Source organism: Vanessa atalanta, chromosome 3, assembly GCF_905147765.1.
Source record: "Vanessa atalanta chromosome 3, ilVanAtal1.2, whole genome shotgun sequence".
NCBI lineage: Eukaryota > Metazoa > Arthropoda > Insecta > Lepidoptera > Nymphalidae > Vanessa > Vanessa atalanta.
Genome location: NC_061873.1, coordinates 3,786,206 through 3,806,217, shown reverse-complemented (window position 1 = coordinate 3,806,217; position 20,012 = coordinate 3,786,206). Strand labels below are relative to the sequence as shown.

At 31.2% G+C, this 20,012-nt stretch overlaps 1 protein-coding gene and 1 non-coding gene across 7 annotated transcripts in view; both read right to left on the bottom strand.

The window, feature by feature from the left end:
* Positions 1–20,012, bottom strand: part of LOC125077443 (whirlin) — an 87,321-nt gene that overhangs the window by 22,399 nt on the left and 44,910 nt on the right. For 5 of the 6 annotated variants that reach the window (XM_047689414.1, XM_047689416.1, XM_047689415.1 and 2 more), the window contains exons 11-15: positions 18,669–18,776; positions 16,588–16,644; positions 15,657–15,748; positions 15,021–15,087; positions 4,515–4,616 (exon numbers count right to left, since the gene is read on the bottom strand). In XM_047689414.1, coding sequence (XP_047545370.1) covers positions 4,515–4,616; positions 15,021–15,087; positions 15,657–15,748; positions 16,588–16,644; positions 18,669–18,776 — 426 coding nt within the window. The remainder of the gene's footprint in view (positions 1–4,514; positions 4,617–15,020; positions 15,088–15,656; positions 15,749–16,587; positions 16,645–18,668; positions 18,777–20,012) is intronic. The other variant, XM_047689417.1, reaches the window with a different exon arrangement.
* Positions 14,140–14,211, bottom strand: Trnap-cgg. The gene has a single exon. It is a non-coding gene; the product is annotated as a tRNA-Pro (tRNA).

Genomic DNA, 20,012 nt, shown 5'->3' with positions numbered 1-20,012 from the left:
CGTTAAGTAAATATTTTCTTAATCACAAAGATATAATAAAAAATCGGTCTCTTCTCGTAACTATTTGATAATTCTATCATTTTTTAATTACTTCAATTATAATAAAACCTATTTACATTACAAATTACTGTGATTGTTCTCGTAAGGAGGTTGTACGACTCCGACCCTGAGTCACGCGCGTTTATAACTAAACCAGTACGTATAATGTACTCTCCCACAGACAACCCGCTTTCTCAATTACGACATCACCACTGAATAAAAAATATTTTAAGCGTTTGTCCTTTATATAAAAATAAATCGTCAGGATTTAAATGACTCAACCATAGCGTTTCTATATTTAAAAGTGGTTCTATTCACAAATTTCTGTGACTGAAACATTTAGAATAACAATAATATATTTTTTCAATATTATAAATGAAACAAGTGACTATACAAGTTAATTAAAAAAATATAATCGAATATTTAATTAAAATATAATCGGTTTTTATTTCGATGTTAGATTCGTCATAGTTCTTAATTTTTTTCGGCTAATGTTTAATTTATATTATTAAATACATAAAGATAGCACGCTGGTATTCATTTCGGCTCCAATACATTGCTAAAATTCCTATATTGAATGATTAGACTTCGTTCAAATTCAATGTAATAGACAATAGGCTTGATATGCTTAAATAAATCAAATAACGTATAAATCATGATCTCTGCTGTTTACGAGGCCGGAAATAAAACAATGAACCCGTTTCCATTGTAAGAAGTATAATAATAGTCATTCATTTTAACAACCCTATAAAAACTAGCAGTTTCATAGCATGTTATTAAATTCATATTGAACTTGTTTGTGAATTCGCCAATTTGTATTTTCAGATTTTTATACGGAAAATACTTATATAACTCAAGACGATCAATTGTTATAAGCATATGATGATTATAAATCATGTCGGCTTGAGAAATATTATTACCGATTTCGTAAATTGCGATTTTCGAAAGCGACAAATAAAATAAAGTCGGCACATTTAGCCACACTTTCGCCGGAGAAAGTCACTCGTGCATTAAACATCTTTGTTTTAGCTCGTGATGCCAGAACAGCAATAAATTACCTATTTTAATCTGATTCTGATATAAGATAAATATACAGTATACGGATACAGAGATACTTGGTTTAAATTTAGAACAAGCGCGAATTATTTAAGTGCACTGTAATTACGACGCTTTACGTATTTTAATATCACTACAGTTGAAATAAATCTTTATAAATATTAAACAATTCAATCGCAATAAAAATCAAAACAGACATAATATTCCTTTACAAATTTAAAAATGATTATATTTTGTAAACATGGTAGGCAAATATACCTTGCTTTGAAATTGCGAAAGACAATTCGCCATTGAATTAATTTAGTGTTTTGTTTAACCTAAATATAGAGACAAGATCTGCAGAAACAATAGCACTGACAATATCAGTTGGCACTAAACCATGTTTCATTGTGGAAACCAATTGGCTACATTGGCTTTGGCACCCACGCTAGCTGCGCAGGCGCCCGTGTAACGGTACAACTTCTATTTAGCGAAGTTGTAATCGGCGTTTCACAATTTTTGCTGACCATCGTCCCATCTTACTCAATACTACTTAAAATGAAGCTATTACGCTTACGAGAGGCATTATACCATATATACTTGAATATAGAACGCAATACTTATTAAGTATTATCATTAGATCTAAAGGCTTATGCAGAAACAAATAATTATGGTTACAGTTAAAAAAATTTAAGTTTATTAATACAAAATATATTAAATGAATTCGATCACATATACCTTCACAAACTAAATAATATCGCATTTAATATTTCAGATTAACATATAACTGTATCGAAGCATTATATTATATATATTACATATTTTTATAGGTTTCCTGAAGCCGCTTACCTAACCACCCTTCGAAGTCAAGATGGAGAGCTGGTTAGATGATGTCAAGCGAGTTAGAATTCCGCGACCTAAGTTTGAACGCAAATATCCGGTCGAGCCTCCTAAAGACTACTTAGAAGATTGCGGCGATTTAAGTGGCAAAGGACGGCATCACCACGATAACAAAGATTTGGCAAAGGCGACAGAGGATTTAAGGAGGACACTGCAAGAAAAGCTATGACCGATAAATACCAGTACCTTAATATAACTTTTGCATACTAATTTATACCACTAGATAACTTAAAACAAACGCGTTACGAATTTATATACGTAGATAGGTAAAAATTATAATAAAGTTAAACGGCCAACACTTCACGCTTACGGGTCTGTAGGGACTGTAAGTTTAAAATATGTTTTAGTTAATTCTGATGAATATTTTATACCGTAATCATAAAGGAAATAATTGACAAGAAAAAAAAAACAAAAAGTTTTAGCGCTCCTAAAACTGTTATCAAATTTTTAATCTTGTTTGCAAAGGAATAGATATTTTTTTTCTTCGTACGTCACACTGTCTTTATAAATTAAAATAGATTAATAAAAACACCTTTAAGTATATAAATGTAACGCTGCGGTATATTTTACCATTGAGTATTGTTAGTATAGGCATCTATTAAGAAGTATTATAAATGTAAATTTAAAAAGATTCTATAATAATGATACTAAAATAATCTGAATCTACTGAATATAATCTAATGATACTAGTAACTCTAAATTTTAATAACATTTTTTTATATAGAATAAGCCAGACTGGAATTAAAAGTTATGTAGTTTGTAAGACTGATAATAATTAATTTATAATAAGATTATTTTTTTATAAAAACTGACAGTAAAATGAATGGTTTGAAGATCTTATTTTTATTTTCCCATTGTGCGCGCAATCTTTAAGCCTGATATATCCTTTTATACTTAAGATCCTCTTTTCAAATTACGCGATCAGAGGTTGAATAAAAAGGAAATAATATAAAGAGCTTGCTTCAAAATATATTATAACGATGATCGTGTTATGAGTACAAAAACATTTTTAGATTGAATTTAATAGCCGGGATGGGTAGAACACATGAATTTAAACCGAAGATTGCAGTTTCAGTCCGGACAAGCACCATCGAATTTTCACGTGCTTAATATGTGTTTTCAAATTCATCCCACGCACGGCGTTGAAGGAAAACATCCTTAGTAAACTTAAGGAAATGTGCCTTACATGCACCCAACTGCCTGCCTGTGGTGGAATAAGCTCAAATCAAACTCAATTTTTGTATTATAATTCCTTACTACATCGACACCGTTCTTGTAAACAAAGCATAAAGCGCCCTTAAAGGTATGTTAATACCGATTGTAAAATGTAAGTTTTACTTCAGAACAATATTTATATAAGCTAAAGTTTATCCTTTGTTTAAAATGGACACGACAACTTCACGTCACCGTTTTTGGTTAGGTTTAAAATACAAGTATGAATCATAACAAAATATAGGTAATGCCTTTTTTAATGAAGGTCGAACAAAGTATCAGCTTACCAAAAAGTGAATGTTCGTTTGTTCTTTATTAATAATCCGAGTTATTATTTAACAAAAATAATGCAACTTATATGTAAACAAAACATTATGAAAATTTTTTATAAATTATCCTAGCACAGTCTGATATTCTTTAAGTATAAGAATTATTTAATAATTATTTATTTCCATGTCAGTACAATTTATTATTTACACTGCCCAAGTCCAATACAATCTCTTTTCGTTCCTTTCTATGTATTATCAAAAAGTCATTTGAATTTTAAGATCATCAGTCTTAAACTAAAAGATAATGCTAGGCGAAAAATGAAAATATCAACGTTAAAATCTTAAGTAAATTGATAAACATTACACTTCCTTATTAAATGTGAAAAGTATATGACAGATTCGAAAACAACTCAGACCTAAACAACTGAGGGAAAAATCTCAGCGGCATGACAATTCACTTTAGATAAATATGCTTTTATATATCGATAGTTCTGATGGTGATGATCCCATTAATCATAATAAAGAAGTTAAACAACTGCGATGTTGATTTGAATTCGTTCTAATTAGACAAAAAAGCCATAAATGGATACAGAGATGAATTAGGTAAATAGTCATTTATAGAAACTCTGGAAATGAGAGTGAATATTAGACTGTTGCTGGCTCAGTGCCAACGTGTTCAGTTATGTACGGTCGACCATATAGGTGACATTCATAGTTGATTAATATACTTTACGTCGTTTGGGTTAAGAAGTTACGGTGTATAATACAATATATATTTCATCAGAACGTAATATCTTTGGATAAGATTTTTCGATTGAAAGAACATTTTTCCTTTCAAACCAGTAATAATTATTTATGTGCCGTTAATAATATGCTAACTAGGTAAAAGTAATAAAAACAAATTAAATCATATGAGTCACAATAGAATCTTCTTAGAATAACATAACTGTATTCCGTAAAAAATCCAATTAATAAACTATATATAGTATCCGCTTAGTATCAAGATAAAATTAACATGTTGCTGAAGTCAGATAATACTATTAACTGGTAAGTACTTACAGTATCGTCGTAATGTTGCGTATGCAGAGCTGTTGTACTGCCCTCTCTCGAATTACATGGGGATGAATGTCTTCTAGAATGTCCACCCTCCTCCTCGAACTCCTGAGACATCATCAACATTATGAACAATCGAAAACGTGTTAATTACTAGTTAAATTATAAAACATTAAAGAATACATGCCTTAATGTGCATGCATAAGACATCAGAGACACGTAACATGCAGCAAAGAAAATTAATAAGCACTCAAGGATAAGAGGGCGACATAAAGAAAGAAGGTTACAATTACTGATTTAGACGTGATTATCCTACAGGATGCTGAATTAAAACGATTCTTTACCAAAAACGGTTTATCATAAAGATATGAAGCAGGGTGTGGAACAGCGAGAGACCGCGATCAGACTGAAGGGTGAGGGATGATCAAGAGTCTCGGCGATTCAATTGATTTTTGCTGCTATTTTTGCATGGCATAGTTTTAGATTTCATCTAAGCAGCTCTGCCAGAAATAATTAAAAATAGTACATCAAATAAAAATGCTAGTCGTTTATTAAAATTATTCCTGATATTATTTAATATTTTAATACAAAAATATCATTATTCAACTACTTAAATCTATTTTTAATGTTCTATATCATAACAAGCTCATAAAAAGTATCGGGAGCCTCTTAAAGATTTTGTCATTGAAATGCAGCTCTTGTGATCAACATTAAGAGCTTGTCGAATTATTGATGACTTTGCCATTTAGAAATAAGGGATGTAGGTTTAATGTTTTAATTTATTCTTGCTTTTTTTAATAATCGGAAATCGTATGAAAGTGGCTCTACAACATTACACCAAATTATATCTTAAAAACAAATCTGATATCTGATACTATTTCCTATTTTAATGAGTCGTGTAATAATAATACCGTAATTGTATATCTCATATCAATGTATGTATGATATCCAAATATCAGATTATTCAGAATCTAAAAATAACGTTTATAATTTAAAGCACATCATAGTCCAGGGTCAAGCCGTGCATAATAATCTGAGACATTGGACACATTCACGCTTACTATTCATATACATACATGAATGGAACTTGACTTAAGTGTGTATAAACGTTTAAATGATATTTACATAGAGATATGTGTAACCAGCCTTAGCTGTATTAGCGATGTATATAACATTTTATCTATTGAGTAAATCTTTAAAAAATAATGGTGAATTCGATTTGTATTTATAATGTATTAAAATCAAAAATAAAACTACCAAATTTGAATAAATTATTTATATTTTTCATTTTAAATAACAAGTGTTTTGATGGGCTACTTACATATGTTAGCACGGTTTAAGTAAATATTATTATGTTACGAAAGAGTTTTTAAATACACCGAATAACGGGAAATATCAGTCTTGTACTCCTTATTATAAACTTTATATTGTTTTTTAAAGAAGGCATACGGTTTTTGATGACCTACCAAGAAAATTTATAGCCTATTCCAATGACGGAAAGAGTAGCGATAAACAAACCTTATATTTACATAATACTTGCGGTTTGCTAAGTTAAATACAAACAAATACAAACTTCTTGATTAATAATATATCTTTATTTAGAACTCAACACTATTCCACTTAACTGCTTATATTCACTTTAATTTTACATCCATAATTCCGATAACAACTTCGCTGGTATTTAATATGCCACGAATCCATAATGAATACCAAGATTATATTAGATCTCGATCAATCACATACAGTCAATTCAAGGTCTAAACTGTTTATTTATCCCTTCTACGTTAGAATAAATGAAGGATGATATCCATGTAATTATTTCTGTCTATTGTTTAATAAATAAATTAATAAGAGAGGATTGTTTTTTTTTTTGCATAAAATATCCTCCAATTCTATTCTAGAAGCCCAGAGGATAGTCAAATACTCTCTCTCTCTCTCTCTCTCTCTCCCTCCCCCTCTCGGCAATTACCACGCAAAGTAAGGGGATACAGCCTAATAAGGAACATATCTATATAGTGCTTAATATAATTTCATATTATGAATCACCTAAATATATAATTTGTTATTTATTTATAGGATTACGTAAGTCGCGTCATGTTTGTTGCTGTGACATATTAAGTTGACTTTTAATTATTGATTTGTAGGAGTCTAGTGATTATTGTAAGCTGTTTAATGATCAAGAAGACGCCTAAAAATAATCAATGTAGTAATATTATCAACATATCATTATTCTCTGCATCCCAAAAGGAAAATTTTATTAAATTTTATACTTAGTATTATTACAATTTATAAGAAATTTTATTTGACTAAGAATTAATAATTTTAAGTTGTACCGTTTAATGAAGATTACATGACATTTGTCTTAATTAGTTTATCGAAAAAAAACGAGAACTAAACTAATTATTATCTTATAGTCCTAAATTTTATTATTCGTCTTAGAATCAGCTGTACCAACTATTACGGCTTACGTTAATTACGTAATTATTTATGCCACTACAGTCACAGAAAATGCTGTTGCCACCAGATAGCCTCGGCAGCTGAGTGTATTCCGCCACCGCGTCGATGAACCTCTAACTATATGTTAGTTAGAGGTTATTTGTAATAAGTATTAATTATATTATAATTATAAAATTATTTATACAAATATACATTAATCAGACTTACATGATACATCAAGTAAGAGATGACCGAGTATGTTCAGTGTTAATATATAGAAATTATTTTTAGAATATGCACAATTGCTATCTACTAACAAGCAGGCGCTCCGCATCTCTCGCAATTCGCAAACAATAAAAAATAAATCGTAGTCATAATTTGTAATATTGTACTGACTGTAACAATTAGTTACGTATATATATTTAATGGCTTAGAGATAATAGTAGTACAATAAAGCTAAGGCCGGATTATGCCCTATAGACACTTGTAGGTTAATACAAGTACTTAGATAAGTTCTAAGTCAGAAGGTAATGTTTAAATGCTATGTAATACCTACTATTTTAAGGTTTGCCTCAAACGAACACTAAGTGCTAATTAAATAACTGATGCAAAATTGTTTATTGTAATAATTTGGCCTTGAAATATAACACCACTGTAAAAAAAACATCGACATCGACGAATTAAAGCTTTTTTGAGAATGTTTTCGCCGGCCATGGGGCCCATAAGTATTGACGGGTACATGATTTTTCACCAAAAAAAATTTTTTTTTAAGGGAAATACGGACTTAATCCTTTTTTTGCATAATAAAACATACCATATATCATCTTAATTATAAAAAAGTATCTGAACTAAATTAATCAATTCTATTTACAGCAAAAGATGAGAATGAATAATGACTGTCTTGTATATGATGCATAAACAGAACAATAGAACGATACAGACAAGTAGTAATGAGACGGCTTACTTGAAAACAATAATAACAGTCGTAATCCTAACAATACACTCTTGCTATTTCCAAACTACAGGTAAAAGAATTTAGCGAACTTATATAATTTCTACTAATAACTTATTTTCTCTTAAAAATACATGGTATTGCAAAGCATACCTTTGCCATAGCATGTATGTCCAGAGGTATGTAGTCGCGGAAGGCGACGCGACGCCGGCGTCGCGACATGCCGTCCGACCGGTCGTCCGGCGTGCCGAGAACTGACGTTTTCAGCACCCCATAACGTTAACTTACGCGCATACAAAAAATTCCCGCGCATATGCCATAATTTTACAATTGGCTTGTGAAGAATATGGCCACATTTTCCGAGTCTATTCATGTCTGGTAACAATTTTTCTCAAGGAAAGGAAAAGAAAGAATATTCTCTATGATTCAGAAAATTGAATATTTGCTCTGAAAATTGGATTAACTAGCGAAAAGCATGTTCACTGATTTCATCCAATTCTGTTTCTGTTCTTGGATAAATGCAATCAATGTAAAATATACTTTTTGCAATATTTTATTAAAAAATAAACGATAAATTGAGGAATGGCTATACGATTAATAACTTATGATGGATATATTATACGCGTATTTTGTTACTACGATTATAAATCTTTACAACGTTAAACATTTTTTCTAACAAAATACATAAAAAATTTAATTTTCACGTTTCTTGTAAAACACGACAGAAGCCAGTTAAAATAAGAAGACATTAGTTAATTTTTTTGACAACATTCGTTTCCCCGGCAGTTTATTAAAAATGGTGATGTTAAAATGTCATTCTCGAGAATATGTTTTAGTATTAAGTTTATTACGTATGAAATAATATTTAGTTTACTTATCACACAAATAATCTCGAATTTATTTACAAGTTGTGATTTATTTTATGAGGAGCATTGATGGCATTTTCATTCTCAAATACATAACTTTTTCTCAGGAACAATCGCCCTAAGAAAATTAAAGAAAATAATAGATAAATACTCACAGAATAAATACATATAAGATTATGCGTCATCATTAATGATAACACATAAGCAAAAGATAAAAAGAACTAGCGCAAAGATTGATTAACTCTGCACATAATTTTAGTCGAGATCTCGAACTTCCTCATGATTTATGTTGTTAAATCAAACTTCTAATAAGTAAAGTACTATAAAATATAAAGTGAAATCGTGAGGTAACCTCAGCAAATACTAACGTAAAGTAATTTCATTAAAAGAATCTTTTGTTCGAAGAAAAAAGGTAATGGGCTATTACTTTAACAAGGGCGTTCCACTAGGTTCGTTACCCTTTAAATAAGGGAGTAAGCCCACTTATCTTAATGACATATCAAGCTTCACGTGGCAAAGCTTAACTTGTTTGACGTCACTCAAAAAGCTTAAGCCAGACATTAAAATAATACTTGTATACTTAATAGTTACAATAGAATAACTCAATTCGGTTAATTAATAATTTAATTGTTTTCTGTATTTATACCGTATGAGAAGATTGATTGCTTTGGTTACACGGTTATGTCAGACGTAGAAAAAATACATAGAATAAAAAAAAAACATTAATTTATGCCCTTTTTGGATTGACTTGATGGACAATTTTTTATTTCATTACAAATATTTATTAGAAAATCGTCAGATCTATTACAGTAAAATATCATAAAAGATTAAAAAAAATATCTATCGCACATATTATCAAGAAATTATGTGTGTTATTATAAAGCATGGTAAAAATGTGAGATCACCTTTCAGTGTTTTAAATTATGACTGCTAAAAATTTAATTCCTAAATTAACCTGATTAACATATAAGAAAAATAAAATAAAAGTATAAATGCGTGTTCCATTTTCGTGATGGTCAAAACAGACTGAACGCAGCTATGCGTTATAATTTAGTGTGCTTATGAAACCAACCCTCTTTTTCATTCCGCACTGTTACGGAGAAATACTTCAAACAATTTTATATGACTTATATAACGGACGTCAAATTTTTACTATAAATATAACCAAAAATATAATTTAAGGGATTTAGTCGTAATGATATAAAATAGGGATTCACCCTACAATCCCTATTTTATATTTTATGACATTTCATATATTATTATTCCAAATCACAAAGACAGCCTTCGGTGATGTAAGACTTCTCTTTTATATGTTATCCTCAATGTCAAAAGAATTGGAATGATTTCCTTTTTGTTTTATTATCTTTTGAGCATAAATCATACTAATATAATCATAAAAATATGAGTTTAGTTTGTTTTTCCGGTTACAAACACAAATTACAATATCGTGTGTGAACTTTCATATTCCTCTAGTAGTCATATATGTATAATATGTTGTAAACTTTGACATATACGTATATTCAGTCACTGCGATGTATCTGTTCTATAGGGCCTATGTTGTTGTATTGGTATTTGTATATGTAAGATATTTGGGACAAGTATTTGCCATCTTGTGGTTTTTAGTGGTTAGTGTTATGTGTATTATAACTAGTTAATTAAAAGTATTCGAATACAATAATATCAGAATAAATAACTTTTATTAATTTGGCTGTATATCTTCGGGTTGCAGCCGAATGGGTCCGCGCGCCCGGCTATGCACTACCGTCTTACAAAAATCGGTTTAAAATCGTAATTACGCTGCTGTGTTTCATCCGTCTTCTATTAAAAAGTGTTGATTGGGCAGATTTGATTTGCCCTCATCCCTGAGAGGGTTCTCAGGGATGAGGGCATACCTTCAGCGAGAATCCCTCTCTGGGTTTCCGTACTTTGGATGTAGATCACCTGAACTGGAATGCCCACGTGGCCCTCTGAATTCTAGGGATTCAATTTTACACTCGTAACGCTTTATTCTTTTATGTTATTATAATTTCACCACAGACTATAGTGCTATCGGTAACGTTTTGTATTCATATTATTTATAAATTTAATTATAGTGTTTGTAAAAGTGGCAATTGCAGCTAAACAAGACGGCGAAGCCAGTCCTGCTTTTATACAAATTGAACATTTCTACCACGGGCTCGGATGAGCGTTTACGTTAGGGAGGATATCTCTCGTCATCTCGACAGTCTAGAAGACCAAGACCTATCCATTATGTGGCTACGCGTAGACTGCAAAGATTATCCACAAATCTATGCCTGTATAGGTCCTATAGCGGTAATAACAAAACTACAGATTTCGAACTGCAGCAGATTTGACTTACTTCGGCGGTGCGACCGCGATCCGTAACCGTAACTCGTCTAGTCTGGATTCTCACAGTCTTAACGCAGTCTAAGGGAATTTCTGACAACTTTCATTTTCATCTCTGCATATAAGCAATGGAAAGAGCCGAGATGGCCCAGTGGTTTGAACGCGTGCATCTTAACCGATGATTTCGGGTTCAAACCCAGGCAGGCACCACTGATTTTTCATGTGCTTAATTTGTGTTTATAATTCATCTCGTGCTCGGCGGTGAAGGAAAACATCGTGAGGAAACCTGCATGTGTCTAATTTCAACGAAATTCTGCCACATGTGTATTCCGCCAACCCGCATTGGAGCAGCGTGGTGGAATATGCTCCAAACCTTCTCCTCAAAGGAGAGGAGGCCTTTATCCCAGCAGTGGGACATTTACGGGCTGCTAATATAAGCAATGATCTGTTAGGCCATGACACGAAAAAGAAAACTGAACTTTAAGGCGTTCATGTTACTTTCTTCACATCCTACTTATAACTTACAATGACGCGGTGTGACACCATGATGCCGCAGGCTAAATTCCAGCAAAGTGCCATCCGAAAAGCACTTCTTTTCTTAGATATTCACATTACCGTATTTACCATAGGGCACATGGGGCAAGTGCCCAGGGCCCTCATCCTGAGCGGGCCCCGAAGAAACAACAATTTCCTTCACACGTTTGTGCTCACGTTGATTGTATATATTCGAAAGTGATATATTTGTAAGAAATAACTAAAATATTTATCAAAAATGGCTACAAAATAGCCTTAAGATTGTACAACCAATCAGATTACTACGAATTTAAGAAAATTACTGCACCGTTTATTGGAAACTATACTTAAGGCCTGGCCATAAGCAAATTATTGGTACATGGTAGTAAATATCTACCAAACGGGCCCCAAATTCATGGGTGCCCAAGGGTCCCAGCATAGCTTGAGACGGCTCTGGACATTCATAAGTCGTGTTGTCTCAATGCCACTCCTCTGATGTGTGCCGAAATTACCACCGGTTTTAAGGAGTCTTTTCTGGCAATCCTACGCATTAGGCGTCGTCCCATAATCTTGGATGAATAATTTAGTACACCCCATCCCTAACTGCTTAGATCTCTCTAATTATTATATGTCTACAGTCATAACCTTCTTGTTGTCCAAGGTAGTGGAGTCCATTTTTAACTGCCAGCTCCTGCGGTACCTAGCCGAGCACTAGCTGATTAGCGACTGCAATTTTGGTTTCTGTCGGTGTCTATAAATATATTATATCATGTTTGATTTTATATGTCGTACTTAATGACTTCGGACTCAGAGTCAATAAAAACGCCTAGTTTTTTTTTCCATTTTCTAGAGATCTTACAGCCTCTTGTGCATTTAAATTTTGTAAATTATAACAATTCATCATATCAGTTCTTCAAAATTGAAAAATCGTAAATAATTAAAAACTGTCACAATGTAATAATACGTTTTGAAATGCTTAAAATAAATAATAATGACCACCGATCATATCTATGACACTTAAACAGATAGCATCACTATGCTGACTAGGTACTCGTAATATTTGTGCAACTTATATGACTTAATTTACAAAACTAGCTAATACATCACTACTAACACGATCCCTCACTGGCCATATTACTGACGACGGTGAATAAGCTTAAGTATTTTTTATTATTACTATAATCGTAAATATACTATTATTTTATTCATTGCATGTGTACTATATACTAGTAACCCTTTTATTTTGCGAGGTCAAACGAAAAATAAATATAAAAACTATAATGTTAAGTTAGAGTTCGAAAAAAATATCGAAATTCTTATCAACAATTTAATCACTTGTTTTTATAATAGTTATATATTTCATTTGAATACATAGATATAGTGATTTAAAGACAATAACCGTGATGTATTGTTATGTAGCACACAAATGTTCTTAAACAAATACTTTTATAATTAATAATATTTACAAGTTTAAGTATACAATCTATCATAATAATTATTTGTTTTTCATTTATTTTTTCCGATGAAGAAATTCAGGTGTCGGAAATTCAGCCGTAACATACGAAATTCTATATAATAGAGATTATCATTCTTACGTACATATAAGTGTAGGATGGCAGGTCTAAAACGACCAGAGAGAGATAAGCCTCAGGGACTAACGACGTTACTTTTTTCCAAGGATTTCTGTTTCTTGCCAAGGTTAGTGTTTCTTCCTATTTAAACAAATATCCTCCAGATTGGCAGTTTCGTAAGCTAGGCGCTAGGTCAATAACCCATTTTGCTGAACTATCATAATTAATACGTCATAATGAATTCAGTTTGGTGATGATAACGACCTTATAGATTTAAGTTTTTAATAAGGTGCGAAAACATTTTAAGCATTATTTTTATTAATAAGTACAGTTACGAGCAACGGAATTTTTACAACATTAATTAGAAAATTGTCAAGGTTTATGTACATTTCTGTACCCTTGACTGTACTTCTCATCAGAAAATCAATACAGACTGCGATCTTAATAATCACTTTCGTCCGAAATTAATTTGAAAAGTGTTAAAGAGCAATCGTTCATCTCACGCTACCGCTTCATTGAATGGTAATCCGACGTAATATGAAAAGTAAAAATCATAACACTACCCTTTGTAGATACAATACGCATCACAAAAAAAAACGAAATATTATGTAAACCCTTGAAAAAGACACTGACTAGTTTAGTTTACAAGATAATGACAAGTGTTTTTTTCATTTTATTGGTAACCTTATTATTTTGGAATTAATAAAAAAAATCTATCCTTTAATAATGGAAAAGCAGAAAATCAAGAAAGCCTAAATAATCATTTGATATTTTCTTAACACATAATTTACTAAGTTCGTAGCTTCATAGTTCTGTAGATGGTAACTATGCACTACGCAAGTCACCAGTTTATTTTAAGAAATTAATGAAAACAAATATATTTTAATAAAATTAATATTAAGAACTATTACAGAAAACAAAAAGAACCTAAAAAAGTCAACAAGTTTGGGCTCGTCCGGGATTTGAACCCGGGACCTCTCGCACCCGAAGCGAGAATCATACCCCTAGACCAACGAGCCGATACACAGATATGCTAAAAGAATGATCTAATCCAACTACCTCATATTTTTATTATAAAGTGGGTATTTTACGATTATTGTAACCATAGCAATAAAAATAATTGCTTACAAATAACCTCTTCCGTACAAAAAGGACTATTACATCCAGAATTATTCATGGAGTTAGCAGAACAATATTTGTATTAATAAATTGGTTCTATATAAAATCTATTCTATACTAATAGCCAAGAAAATAAATAAAGAAAATATTCATTGGCCGCTATTACCGATTCAGACTGTTAACAATAGTGCCAATATTGAAATAATAAAATGTCTACGTAGTAAATGTGAAAAATTTTGCCAGATTTACCCTTTTTAGTCTTTGTGCAAATGGAAATAACGGCCATAATTGCATGTTCAGTGAAGTACTACATCTAGCCGTTATAAACTCATGCAAGAAAAATGTGAATCACAGAAATTCAGTGGTTGCGCCGAGGTGCCACTCATCTACATACAAGTACGTACTTTAAAACTTAGACGGAGAAAATTTTCAGGTGCGAAGAAAACCAATTACTACATATTAATGAACGTGAGAAAATAATCACCGCAGGGCGTGTTTGCATCGCATTGTAGGTAATTACAAAAGTTACTTGAACATTTCTATAATCAAAACACATAGATTGTTTTTAGAATATAAAGCATTTTAGGGGGAAACGAATAATGTTTGCAAGTCGATGTGAGTGACACCCAGTACACTTAGAAAAGACATAGAGAAGTGAATGTGACACAAGTAGAATGTTAGTAAGTGAAGGTAATTCTGGCAAAATCACCTCGGGCGGAGGCTCCAGCTCGTCGTCCGGTGGCGGCGGGTCTCCAGCGCGCCAGGCACGCCCGCTCCTGCCCCACACAACATTGCGTCACATACCTTATCTCCAACTTCTTATAGGAACTATGTACCTTTTACTATATGAAAATAAACAACAAGCATCCGTTCGTTTATATCTAACGAAATTAGACCTTCGTTTACATTAAATTAATTTATCATAAACAAAGCCTTAACTTGATGCCGCGCCATAACAGTCTATATGGTAAATAATTATTTTAATTAAAAAGTAACTTATAAATATACAATTGTTGTCGTTGAATTGTTTCATTTAATCGCCGATTGACTTTACGGGCAGTTAATTCAAAAGAACCCTTACGGATGCAGGATAACCGTATAAAACCGCCGGTGACAATAAATGCGATCGTTTATACGGCGATAAAGCAATCGACTCTCGTGCTGAGTACAAGTAAAGTATTGGCGATAAGCCAATAACGATTCTGGACTATGTACATTGACAGGCACTTGTCAAAGACACCTGTCAATGCAATTTATTTTTTTAACTATATTATTCCGAGTTAAGGGATATTTTTCTGATGGAATCCGAGCTGTATTTTTAGCGTGCCTAAATATGTGCGGTCACCTGTAAGCTTGGTCGTGGGGTGGTAGACCCAAACCGGAGTCTTCGGAGGGCGAGCGGTGGTCGACCACCAGAGGTACTTCTGCCGGCACCTCCTACAACAACAATCTCTTTCTACCTCACCCTACATTTCTATATCCAGTGTTTCATTTAATTTGTGTTGCTCACAAAAAGTAATTTGACCTAAGCCGAATCATATGTCGATAAAACTGTGTTAAACAAAATTATTACATAAACTTATTTAATGCCGTAATCCTATCAATTACTTATTGAATTCGATTGAACCCTTGAAATATGTGATATTATGATAATGATTCTATGTACTTCTCTACACATTTGATTCCAAACTTTGTAGTCTATATTTACGCAAAGCTACAACAACAGTATAATAACACAATTACACATCAATTAACAATTTTTATGCAACAAAATTTAAATGTCTAATATCATAAGGCTTCACGCGACATCTGTTACACGATACGATGTAAAAGGCAATTTATTTAAATATTCAGAACCCTTAAATAATTAAAATTTTATTTATACATACATATCATACTTATATTCTACCCACAAGTACTTAGATTACATTGACACCTTTATATTTCAAACAAAATTTCTCAAGTCTCAGTCTTAATTTTCACTTAACTGTAACTTTAAATTATTTTTATGAGAAATATTCGTACGCCATATTTTGTGATTAGTTATTATTGTTAAATTTTCAACTTCGTTTTAAAATGTCATTATAGTAAAAGAAAATCAGCATAATAAACTATCGTGTAACGTATACGAACATACTTCATAGTTCGTCATTACTTTATAGATAAAGACAATTTGTATTATAAACATATTTCTAGTGAGAACATAACATCGTATCGCGTAACACATGGACATGCAACACATACATACAAACATCGTATATATATAAAGCACTTACCGGATCATGAAGTTCGTGCATTGTGGAAGAAGGCAGCATATGTCTCTCACTCCCCCGCTAAGAACAATTGGAAAGCCTTAGCGGTATGTACATGGCCTTTATAAACTAGTCAGTGTATTATACACCGAGTCGTTTAATCAAAGTAGAGTCCCCGTGAGCGTCTGTAATATATCTCTTGAGTGACGGCTTTGTGTTTCCATTTAAACATTGCATTTTACATTTTAGTATTATTTTTATTACAATTTTTATGATTGCTTTAAAATAAGTACAACCTAGTTCAGTTGTAGCTGTTAAATTACAATTTATTTTCTTTACTTTATCCAGTATAAGATAAATCAAATATTGTTTGAATAGTTGCATAATTATTATATAATGGAACGTATATATACATATATATTATACATGTTGGGCATTAGGTAGTAAATAAATATTCAAAACTAAATTTTACTGAAAAATGTTGTATTTCAAAACTTCAGGGAACACTTAAATTTGCCAAAGCACTAAATTTATATAACAACCATTTTTTATTTAAAATCTTTATTTGATGTTATGAAATAGTCACAAAACATATTATATTTGAATTATATTCAAGTTCATCATGAATTTCGTATTAAATAAATGTCGTTAAGTAAAAAGTGGGAAATGTTGATTAAACCGTAATCACCGTATAAAAACCAAAGCAGAACTCGTACGAGCCTAATGGATAGAACTTTGGATAAATAATTAATATGGCAAAGGAAATTGGTAAGAAAAACTTTTGTACTAATGATCTGATATTCTATGTGATTAGAATTGAATAGGCTCTTTGTGACTAAACATTATCTATATTTATTCATTTTTATTAGTTTATTAAAATACTATTTAGTTAGTAAATATAAATATCGTCGAGATATAAAGTAATTTATATAATCCCTCACTGTGTCAAATTTCATTCAGATCTGTTCAGCCAATCTAGTGTCAATGAGTAGTAAATATCCATCCAAACTTTCACATTTATAATATTAATAAGATTTGTGGGTATGTATTCACTACCACAAGGTGGTAACAATACTAGGACGATTATTTTGGTTTTTGTCACACATTCCTATATTCGTTTCTAGTTAGGAATGTTTGCCTTATCATATAAGCGCTTAAATTGATTAGTAATGTTGCTCAGAATTCAGTAAAAAATAATTTTTCATTTGCTTACTTTGGTTGAATATAATAATCCTTTATTGAATATTTATAAACAAATAAAAAAAAAAAACACAAATATTTTTAAACAATCGTTAAATAGACGGACAATAAAATTTTAATAAAGTGATGATAATTATTAATTTTATCTCAAGAACTATATAGAAAAGTCGTTTATTTGAATAAATTGTAAAATAACCTTTTAAATAATCCGGACACTTAAATATCTCAGTCAGAGCAAAAGCACTAATCAGATTTAACAGACAACAGAGAGGCTGATAAGAACAATAAGGCTTAATGAACATCGGCCATGTAGTTAAGAACTTGTTGAAATTTCATTTAAATATGAAACTTAATTTGAATTTATGAGATATTTTTACAACTTGCAATCCAGGAAGTTGAAATCCAATGTTAACCCCAAGGGTATTGACGTACCCACTCCCTAAACAAGCTTTACGCTTAACTTTTTGAAATAAAGTATATTTATCTTGTTCTTTTGAAAATAAATAAAATGTTTAATTAATAAGTCGTGTAAATCTTTTTAAACACTTATTACCAAAGGTTTTGCAGTTTTAATTTATTTTATAGGTCTAAAGTTATGAAAAAAACACGAATACTAGTCTAGTCTTTTAAATGGCTATTGTCGCCTTAGGTCGATTAAGAAAATATTGTTTTTTCATCATAATTATAAAATAGTCAGTTAACATCGTAACTTATTTTGGATAAAAAATACTTTAAAGAATTTAGAATATTCTAAAAAAAAATATAAGATGTAAAAAAAGCTATGAAACAAAAAACATCTAAATTTCTCTTAAATATTCGTAATGGGTTTGTTACTTTTTTATCAATTTAAATATTTATTTATAATTTACTTATTTTAGTGTCAACACTAAGTGGTGTGATAATACCTTCAAATGATGGTCCGTTCCATCCTCGGGGCGTCTGTACACAAGTTCGTCGAACCGCGGACGGTCTTCCGGAAGCAGAAATTCTCGAATTTCCGTCAAAAGGGAATACTGTGTACAATGAAAACGATTATTTAGGTAATTTAATTAAATATGTCGCCTACTCACAGAATATTGAATGCGCAGTAGCTGTTAATTAAAATAATCATATGATTATAATTACTGTAATCTTATGAAAATGCTTCGTGAATTTTGTTTTTCAAAATGCAGTACTGTTTCTTGAAAAACTTGATACAAACCATAATTCATTTTACTACTTAAATATTCTATTATATTGACACAAAACAAGGCTAGAAGTTTAAGATTTCGATGGAAATTAATTAGATTTTATATTTTTATCTGAAGCGACAATATTGAATGATCGACATACAAATTGTATTCACTAAAAACTAAATTATATTTGAAATTAAGTCGCATTTAAAATTATACATGCGGATAACAATATTTTTTACGAAACTCTTTTCATTTAATTTGACATGACCCCATAATATTATTGTTCAGTGTACCATATAACATAATTAATTCGCCCTGATCCCCAAACATTGGACATAGCAGAGAGGTTATCAATACAACTTTTCATGAGCAGGACAACCCGTGGGAAATATCACGTGCTACACGGATATTCAAGCATCACGCACCGCTATTGGGACTTGGTTTTATTTATATCTTTATGAATATTGTTCTCATAAGCAAAAAAAGCTTATGCACATACATATCGCTTGTGATAATGGGAAAGAGCTCACATGGCTCATTCATTATTAAATTATTTTTGTTTCGCACCTATGACGTGATCTTCTAGTATGATATTTTACGTTATAACTACGTCATATGTTTTTTAATCAAATATAAGTTAATGTTCTAGTATTAATCATAGTCTGCGAAACTTCGCGCTTATTTAAAATATTTTTAAAGGAATTTTTGAAACACAGGTTTTGTTTTGATTTCATGTATATAATTAAAATAATTAAATATAAATCATGTCCATTTGGCTTCAAAATGATGACACCTTCTTTAAATAAAATTTTTAATAACAAATAGTATACATTACAATTGCAATTTGTCAATAACAATTTATTTTATTTTTGTTCTCGTTTTTCATTTTTTATATACAACCGTACAACAACTCCAGTAACTTCGTCCCGCTCTCTAACATTAATTATTTGTTAAATTGTGATAATGTAGTGATTTTCAATCAAGAATGCTCTTTTATTTACAGTACATCTGCGGCTGGAGCTCTCCAAAATGAGACTATAACAGATTTTTTATGTGCATCAATCGTCCTATTAC